Source organism: Pleurodeles waltl, chromosome 11, assembly GCF_031143425.1.
Source record: "Pleurodeles waltl isolate 20211129_DDA chromosome 11, aPleWal1.hap1.20221129, whole genome shotgun sequence".
Classification (NCBI taxonomy): Eukaryota; Metazoa; Chordata; class Amphibia; order Caudata; family Salamandridae; genus Pleurodeles; species Pleurodeles waltl.
In genome coordinates this window covers 961,891,069-961,901,454 of record NC_090450.1, presented here as the reverse complement: position 1 = coordinate 961,901,454, position 10,386 = coordinate 961,891,069, and the positions used below count along the sequence as shown (strand labels likewise).

General features: G+C 39.0%; 1 gene segment (V, D, J or C); it reads right to left on the bottom strand.

Annotated features, from left to right (window-relative positions):
* Positions 1-209: 209 nt before the first annotated feature.
* Positions 210-968, bottom strand: LOC138266418 (immunoglobulin lambda variable 6-57-like). The segment is given in 2 exon segments: positions 210-712; positions 868-968. Coding segments are annotated over 2 exon segments (417 nt in total).
* Positions 969-10,386: the final 9,418 nt, after the last annotated feature.

Here is a 10,386-nt window from a genome sequence, read left to right as displayed (position 1 = left end):
TTACAACGTCTCTTAGTGCTTTGTCCGGAGTACAGTTAAAGGAATGTCTGCTCTGTTATTTGTGGCAACGTTGTTGCGAATTAATAGGTCCTTTTTTGGGATTTATATTTGAATGATTTACTCTCACTTTAGCATTCCACGTTGTAATAACCCCTTTGCAAATATTGAGGCTGCTGGATATTAAGGTATGTTTATAATGTTTTAATTAATTGTGTGCTTTTGATACTGAAAGTAAAACAGAAAGCAGAGAGGTGCAGTTAGAGAGGCCGGTAGGACGAACAGGCAGAGTACAGAATGGATCAGGGATTGAAGGACCATCCCAGAGACAGCACCCAGCAGCATCAATAGAAGATCATGCTGAGGGTTTTTTGTCTCACTTCCCCATCAGCCTGTGTCACTGTGTAAGACTGGCCGCTGACATAAGACTGACAGTAATACACAGCGTCGTCCTCAGCCTCGACTCCAGTGATGGTCAGATACGCCGCATTGGGGGTGTTTTCGTAGGAGCCAGAGAAGCGAGAGGGGACCCCTGAGGGTCTGCTGCTGAAGCTGTGCATGACAAGTTTAGGAACAGTGTCCGGCTTCTGCTGGTACCAGGATACGTAGGAGCTGCTAACTGCGCCACTGCTCCGGGTGCAGGAGAGCTTCACCGTCTGTCCGGGGGCCACAGTCACTGAGGGCTCCTGAGACAAAGAAAACTGAGCCACAGAACCTGGAACAGAAGAACCAACAAAGAGAACTTAATAAATGAGAAAAGCGCAGGTGTTTTACCAGCGTTAAAACAAGTGATAGTTACAAATAATCTTCAAAATCTGAAGTACTGATGAGAAATTACACGTGATTTTACTAATCACGGTTAGACTTCACCTGCACAGAGGGCACTGAGCACGAGGAGGAGGGGAGTCCCGGACATGGTGCTGCGTTCAGCAGAGCTCAGGTCTCTGGTGCACGCAGATTTCTTGGTCGGACATTTTAGCTCTTCCTTAACCCCCGCAGGACTGGGTCAGCCCTCTATTCAAATTTGCTGATAGTTGATTGGTTGCCACAAAGATCTATTCCTGTGCAATTGGTGGGTCTTCGGGAGCATTTTGGGAGGTCAGATCACAGCAGGCGGACAGAGTAGAAGCCCCTGAAAGGCGTTGCTCCATTATTTTCAGCTTAGCCGGACAAATATCTTGCCTTTCAAGTGTAAACTCTCATTTGAAATTCACAAAATGTGAATTGATACTTATAAATAGCAGCAGTAAACCTCTATCTAGGATGGGAATAGGTAGGGCACACCCCCAACATCAGCAGGGGTATCAGGGAAGGGAATTCTGCCCCATGAAAAAAAAGGTCACGAGAAAGCGTAAATACAATTGGGCCGCCCACTGACGTATGCACAGGAGTATAGTTTCTACATTTACAAATGCAACACTCAAGCATATGAGTAACTTGGAAACCACAAAGGATTCCAAAAACACTCTTTGAAATCTATGACTATTGTACCGTTTCAGACGCACTCCTGGAACTTTAAGTCAATTCCAATTAAGTCAGAAATGTCCTCCTCATTGAGAACGCAATAGATTCAATCACATTCTTATGGAGCAAATATTGTGTGCCAAGCTATCTGAAGACAAATACAACTAGAACCTTCAGAATATTGATTTCATTGGATGAGGCTTCTGTGTTTCTGTGATTAGAGAGGCCATAGTTAAAAAGTATGTTAGACAACAAATACCATATGTCTGTGAGAAGCAGCAAGCCTTATAATCACTTAAATAACAGTGAAATCACAGGGCCTGCTCCTCCCATCAGGACTTCCTTTATGAGAGTCTGAGAGGCCCGAAGACAGAATTTAAAAAAATGAAAACAAATCGCTGCACCATTCCACCAACAATGCTCCCCATCATGTTTTTAGCTCAGCTGGACCCTATAATGTAGCCAGCCCAGTGATGGTCCATTGCTCACGGCTGTCCTTGTGGTTATGCACAGTTGCCCAGAGTGTACAGTTACCCTAATAGCTCTTTCAAAGCATTGTCACTTTCCCTAGATGTGTTACCTCACCAGACAGAAGATGGCACTTGATCCTTTTTAATCCTGGCACTGAAGAAAGTTTGATGGCAGTGGCGGATATGGAGTTATCTCAGTAACTGAGTATTATTATTCTTTAATTGATGTTCCAAAATATGTGACCTCTAGTTGTCCTGTCTTCTAAAGACGTCTGTCTCATTCTATTGTTACATTTTTAAAATGTCTCTCTGACTCTAACCATCTGCCCCCCACCACCCCTGCACTGCATTACCAGTATGAAATCTACTCTGGAAAGAGAAGAGAATGTGGTTGTCATAAATGCAGATTTCTTAACAACCACACAAAACATATAAACCGTAAACTAAAAACCTGACATGGACACACTCCCATCGACTACACAATAAATGATCTCTGGTCAGGAGATAAATGTTGCCAGCAAAATATAGAGCTAGGGATGTACTTCACATAGCACAGTTTTATCACTCAACGTTGTGTAAAGATGTCAACCTTCACACTTGATGCACGTTACACAAACGTGCTCAGTTTACCAACTTTGAATGTTGGAAAAAGTGGCTAAACATATTTTGCAAAAACATTCTTCAGAATTGAATTTCCCCAATAGACGTAATGTTTTATGTTTAGTTTTGTTTCTACAGGTCTAATTTCAGTATGAATGTGTCCCTCATTAAAAAAGAATAATAATATTTGCAAGGTTTTGGATGAACTTTTTTCACATATTTACATCCACACATAACAAGCATGGACTCTGCTCCTTTTCATGGGTTATCCAAGATGTGTGCACCATTATGTCTGCCTACGGACAGCAGCATTGGTTCCCAGAGGATCGCAAATCATCAACTTAAAAAAAAATCTCAATAAGAGGTACATGTAGAGAGTGAATTTAGTTCCAGCCCTTTCCAGTCATCGAATTACATAGTTTGCCTTTGCTTGGATTAGGTTCCCACCAAGTCCAGGACACTACGTGGATGGTCACTTTGAGCCTGATTTAGAACTTTGCAGATGGAATTCTCTGTCCAAAAATGAAGGATATCCTGTCCGCTGTATTATGATTTCCATAAAATATAATGGGAAAACAATCCAGCAAACAGGATATGTGTCATGTCTGTGATTGAGCATTCCCCTCTGTCAAGTTCTAAATCAGGCCCTTTGTCACATTTTGTTGCTATTAGCTTTTGGTGATGGAGCATCACTTTGTTTATTTGTTAGATTGTATGTTCATGAGATGTAGCTTGTAATGGAGAACCATGGTTTGTTTTTTGATGCATTTAACTTTGGTGAAACAATGGCATTTTAATTGCTGATTTCTGACAAATGTTCTCTAGGAAGGTTGCTAGTGTGACTTAGCTTATCAAAAAAGACACAGTGCTATTGACTAATTGGCTTTTTTGTTCATTTGTTTTACTTTGCAGTCAAGGCAACACGTTCTTAGATGTCTTTTTTCATAAAGTAAACTGGAGCTCATAGACAGGCTTTCTTTGAGATGGAACCTAAACTCTCTTTTTTTGTCTATGTTCCACTGCTATTGACAGCATGTTATTCTGACATGTGCACTGCATTAGAATGTGCTTAGCGTTTTTTTTTAAATGCGTGTTAGCCTGTTATTGATACCTGCAAGCTATGCTTAAAATGTCCTTGTTCTTTCTGGTGCGGAGCACCTGCACTTATTTTTGAGGGCCAGCACTTATTTTTCTGCATCAAGCATTTAGTGTGAGCAAAAGACACATATGGGCAAGACGGAGGAAGAAACAAACTAAAAACAGTCACAATGGGAGAAAGCAGAAAGCTGCAAGAGTGAGCTGAAGGGGCAGTGAGTGGATTTAAATGGATTGAAGAGGCCTGAGATGGCTTCAGGATTACGCTGCCTAAGTATTCCGTGTTTGCATATTTAATTGCAGCGGCTGCATGTTTAAGAGGAGGGCTTTAGGAACCAGTACGTTTTTATTTACAAATTAAGCACTGCCTGGAAGCATCAACTTAGTTATCGCATCTGTCAATTTTTGTAATAAAAAAAAGAGATAGTGGCTTACTCCAATTGTCCTTGCGTCCAACTACATTTTAATTTCTTTTCAACTTTTTGGCACTTACTACCTGTAAATGGCAAAGTAATTTACTGTTCATGCTCATCCACTTTCCATTCCTTCTCTCTAAAATAGAACTAGGGCTTGTGGGACACACCTAGGCTTGGCTGAAATTTAAATTATGCCACCAGAGTCTGCCTACTTTTTGTAATTGTCCTCCACGGTTGGTACATGAAATTCCTAAAATTACACCATTAGGGCACTCTACATATTTATGAACCATTCACAGTAAAGAATTGTAACATACACACAATTTGTGGCAAAAACAACGCGTACTGCAAATGTGTAGCAGCAACAAAACACAAGCAACTGCAGTTCATAGTGCTTTGTTTAAATGTGCCATCAAGCCAAAAGTTGATGTGAGGATGCATTTTCACTAACATACAGCACAAAATGACGGACTTGCATGTTGCATAATTACATGTAATATCATTTAAATTTGTCTTGTTTTGAGTAACTACATTATAGCAAATTACTGGAATTTTACACGCACCTAGACACGAACTTATGTTGTCAGTGAACATGCACTAGCAGTACTGCCATTTACTAAGAGTCAGTTAAGGTACCCATTATTTAACAAGTACTTTCACTAATAAATGTAGAGACCTGTTAGCTTTGCTAATGACTGTGGGATTGGGTACACGTCAGTATCTATCAGGAAATATATTACTGAGTCCACAGCAAAGGGATTGTGGTTTAAAATACAACTTTGAGAACTAAAATGAAAAGATACTTAGAACAGTATTAAACTTTTAAACATAAACATCTACATCCCTGAAGGAATTGAGAACAATGCACAACCGCGCTCACCTGGCCTATCCAAAGGTGAAACGTTTGAATCAGATAGCATGGTAGTCCACGTGCTATGTGTTATGAAGAAAGATGTGAGGTCCTTTAAGTTCAGACACCTCTATTAACATCTGCACTGCTCCACCACATATACCGGTTTTCCAGATCTCTTCACAGCCTTCCCTCAGTCCCAACATTCTAAATGCCGCTCTCAGATAACTGGAGGAATGTATCAACATTCTGAAGGTGGAGGGGAGAAGGAATGTACTACATTTTCTTTAACTCGTTACAACACATCTTCCCACCTGATAAAGTAGGCAAGAAATTAAATTGGTAACTTTCACAATGTACAAAGAAGTAAATTAGAAATCAACAAAAATTTCATACAAAGAAGGAAATTAGAAATCCACAATAATGTCGAAGACAAGGTTTACATATTTATTTTATAGTCGTTATGCCAACTAGGAGCACAAATCTGCCTTTTAGCTGTTTTGTTCAGGCAGGTCCTTCTTTCAGCTTGTCTTGATGTGTCTTTCATTTTTGAAGAAGTTCCATCAGTGTTATTTCCATAGTGGTTAGATGATGATATCTGTTTAACACGTCTGTCCATGCTCCAACATTAACCATTGTCCGTGGTAACCACATTTTGTTCCATATCTGCAATACGAGTGGGATCAAAATATTTTGAATCAGTTCCTGCTCTTCCTACGTTTTTTTCACATACACCCAGTCACCCACCTTCCAGGTTTGCTGTCTAGTGCCGAGGTTGATCTTAGAATATATTTCATATTTATTTTGGTGTAGAGTGATTTTGTTTTTAATAGGCAAGGAATTGTGTTCAACTTTGTCTCCTCCACCCAACCATGAAGGAAGTAATCTGGTGCTGGGTTCTCTACCTTTTAATGCTGACAAAGGAGAAACGTTAGTGATGAAACTAGGTGTATTGTGGTGTCACGTAGGCTCTCATTATTCTAATGAGACTACTGGATTTGATCAGCAGAATCACTTGCACTGTGGGGGACTGAGTCTAACCCACTACAGGTCACACCTGTCGACCTAATCCGGGTTTTGCTCCGGCTAACTAGCAGTGCCTCATCTCCACCCAAAAGCAGAGATGATTGGGCAGCCAAGTGCATGACACAATTGACTCCTCAGGGGAATCGTGGTCACTCAGATCTAATCCGTTTCTCTCAGTTACATTAGTCTCATGCATGCAAGGAAAACCAGAGGCAGTATAGATTTCAATAAAATTTTAATGAAGCAACTGCATCTTGGATAATAAAGCATGTACTGCAATAACTAGGATTATGAAGCATAACAGGATTACAATTTTGACGAGGAGGGTACAGCATAAAAATAACACTATCATATTGTCACTAGAATTGTTGGAATAATTCCTAACTAGGCTAGGTTAGAGCACACCAGGTTAAGCTCTAGTTCTGCCCTTCAGGTTCCCCAGGGAAGACATCATCCCCCATACCTGAGCAAGAGGCCTGTAGTTTTTATAAACAGCTGCAGTGAAGCACTCAGCATTCAGCATACAGTCGTAGTCATCTGGCTGGAATCTCTCTCTAACGTGTGTGAGACAGAGAAGTGTGTTTATAATAAACCAATTGATGTTCCAAGAAAGGATCCCCACGTAAAAGTGTGTATGTTTCTATGAACACTAGAGACAAGGCGTTGCCACATTTACCTCAACCTATCTTACTGCAGTCTTGAGAAAAGCACAGAGTGAAAGAAATGTCTTGTTTAAGAACGCAGTGCTGGTCTAGGCAAAGAACAGCTAGACAGAGAAACTAAAACAAGACCGCAAATGTGGCTATTTGTTAAAATAATAAATGAAGCTGAATAAAATATATCAAGGATAAAATGCACAGCGGCAGGCCTAGTTTGCGAACATAATGAGTATGAGGTTATAAATAAAATAGCTACACAACAGTGGTAAGCCCATAGCATGTCTTGGATTGCATTTTCTATATTAAGATGGTTTATGCTCCCTAATTAGATACATTCTTTGACCATGCAGTTAACAGTTTTTACTAGACCATTGGCATGTGGGCAAAATAAAGCTGTTCTGTGGTGAATGACTTTATGGTGCGTTAAAAATTCAGACATAGCTAACAATGTTAATTGTACTCAGTCATCTGTAACAAGAGTAGCTGGTATACCTTCTGATGAAAACGTATCTCTTAGAAATTTAATAAGTGATTCTGTGTTGATTTGGTGAACCATTCTCACTGTAATCCAATGGAAGTTGTAATCTACTAATACAAATGCAAAACATTTCACCACACCTGACATGTTAATAGGACCAATTATATCAAGAGCTAGTTTTTCACAAGGTTTATTAGGGATGGTTACCGGTGAAATAGGGACTTTGTGTACTATTTTCGATTTGTTGCTGTTTGCACATATAGAGCAATGCTTGACTTCTACCATAGAATCCATATTGGGGATCCATTATTGTTCTCTAACACATGCCTTGCTCATGCTTCTGCTTAGATGACCTTCATGGGCAAAGTCAATAATTTTACTTCTTAGACTTAATGGTGATATGATTTTGTTTACATAAGTCCTTATTTACATTGATTTTGTATCTCACTTCCCAAAAAGCTCTTGATGTTCTCATCGACATCGCTTTTATTGTTTGGCCAACCTTGTATTGCGTACGATTTAAGTTTTGTTAAAATATCATCTTGCTGGTTATCTGTGTTCCAATCATTCCTAGTGATAATTGTCTCACATTTCTCTCTAATGTTGAATGGAGCTCTGGATATCAAATAAGCAGCAGTATATTTATTTCAAGGAATGTATTCTATTTTAAAACAAAAGCTTTCTAGTCCTAGAATCCATTTGGCTATTCTGGGTGTGCTGTTGTAAGAGCCTTTAGACAAAAACATGTAAATGAGAGATGTATGATCTGTGTGAATGTCAAATTGTATACCCCATAAAAAGAGACTGAAATGTTTGACATCCCAAAATGATGATAGTGTCTCTTTTTCTACTACTGAATAGTTATACTCTGCCTTACTAAGGATCCATGAGGTAAAATCAACAAATCTCTCTTTATCCTCTATGATCTGGGAAAGTGTTGCAACTAAACCCTTATTGCTAGCATCAGTTGTAAGGATGGTTTTCCTATTTGGTTCAAAGGTGCACAAGTAAGGTGCTATCAAAATGGCTTGTTTTACCTTTTCAAAGGATTTCTGATGGTGTTCCGACCAATCATAGGGTACATGGTTTTTCAGTAGCTCCCTTAAGTTGTAAGTAATTTCAGAAAACTTCTTACATGCTTGGCCATGAATTCAGCTAGCCCCAAAAATGATTTAAGCTCATCCTTATCTTTGGGAGCATTATTTATTTTGACTGCCTCCAACAAGCATGACTTAGATTTGAACCCTTCCTCGGAAATTGTGTGCCCTAAATATTCAACTGTATTTACTCCAATTTGACATTTTTCTACTTTTAACGTGAGCCCAGCATCTTTGAGTCTGCCAAGAACAGTTCTCAAAATGGTGTTGTGTTCTTCAGTAGTGGCCCCATATTTTAAGATATTGTCCTGGAAGCATAGTGTTTTGGAAATACCATTCAAAATGTGCTGCATAATATTTTGAAACACTGCTGCTGCCGATGCCAATCCAAATGACATCCTCTTTAACATGAATGATCCTAAGGGAGTGGTGAATGTGGCTAGCCATTTGGAGTCAGGATGTAACTCGACTTGGTGGTAGGAATTGAATAAATCAAGAAGAGAGAAGCATACAGTTTCTCCCCTGGTACTCAGCATTTCGTGAATTCTAGGAAGAGGATGTCTTTCAATCCATATGCTTTTGTTTAAGTCCTGTAAATCTCTATAAAGTCTGATGTCATTACCGTGGTTTTTTATTTGCAATAACTATGGGGGCTAGCCAATCCAAGCACTCAATGGGTTGTATAATGTCCAGGGATTTTAATCTGTTGAGTTCTTTTTCAATAGGTTATTTCATTAAGTGTGGTATGGGTCTGGTTTTGTGTACTACGGGTCTGGAATTTGTTTTCAGTTTGATTTTATGTTGGAAGATCTTCAATAAACCCAATTTGTCATTGAAAACCTCTGGGAATTAATTGACCAACTGATTAACTGAGAAGGATTTGTCGATCAACAACACTTGTTCTGGTTTGTTAGGAGCCAATTAAATCCCCAGTTTTTTTGTTGTTGTCACCCCAACAAATTGAAACCTTCTTTTACCAAATACAATTTACCCACAGTACAATGGTCTTTAAATGTTATAAGAGAATTGAACATACCTTCAAGGGGAATGGGGTCTTTGTTATATCCAGTAGGTTTTATGTCAGGTTCAAGTAAACATATTATATCTTTGTCTGTCATCTTATTAAATTCCATAACATTTATGAGAGTAAACGAAGAGCAAGAGTCAGCATAAACATTTATAGGATTCCCTTCAATTAATATTTTCCATTTGGGATATTGTGTGGTATTGGTTTCTTAATTTTTCTTCTGTAAAATATATTTATTTAACTCCCTGAGTATTGTCTTCTTTCATTTTGTTCTCATTTTGTTTTTTACTTCTTTAAAGATCCCTGAATACCCTCGCAAAGTGACCCTTCCTATTACACTTCCTGCAGGTGGCTGTTCTGGCTTGACATAAGGTAGAATTTGCAAGGTGATTGCTACTGCCACAACGATAGCAGTTTAAGTCAGAAACTTTGTTCTTTTGGTGATTTTTGTTATCATTCCTGTTTTTGCAAATTTCCTCTTCTAATTTTTCTTCTTCCTTGATTTCTGAAATTTGTTCTGAGGAGGGTTGGGATCTAATTTCTTTTAGACATGCAGCTGTATGTTCAACAGACTTTGCTATTTCTATCACATCATGCAAATCTGGTTGTTTCTGAAGTAGTTTTTCTTGAATTTTTATATTAGTAGTACATCGGACTACTTGATCACGAATGAGTGAATCATTTAATCCTCAAAGTTACATGAAGTACTGAGACCTCTAAGGGCAGCTATATTGTTTATCACACTTTCCTGCTTACCCTGGGTATGACAGATGAATTTGTGGCAGCGGAAGTGCTCCTTATACACAAGGACTAAGGTGTACACATCACCGTCCATCGGCGTGCAGCCAGCTTCCTGAAGGAAGAATGCTTATTAACATGACACTCTGCACGGATGCAAACATTCAATTTCACATTATACAGGCGACATAGATAGCTGTGCCAGCGTTTGATTTTAATGATGATAATTTTTCTCCTGTAAAATATATTTTTTTAACTCCCTGAGTATTGTCTTCTTTCATTTTGTTCAAATTGAACAAATAAATAAATCCGACGAGTTTGAAGAGAAAATCACTAATGGCAGACACAAGTGACAGATATGAGACAGATTAGCCTGTCGTGCTTGACAACACTGCCACCTAATGGTTTTAGGTATAGTTTAGAGATCCCGGAAAATGAAACAACCTTATGACAGATGAAGGCAATCAGC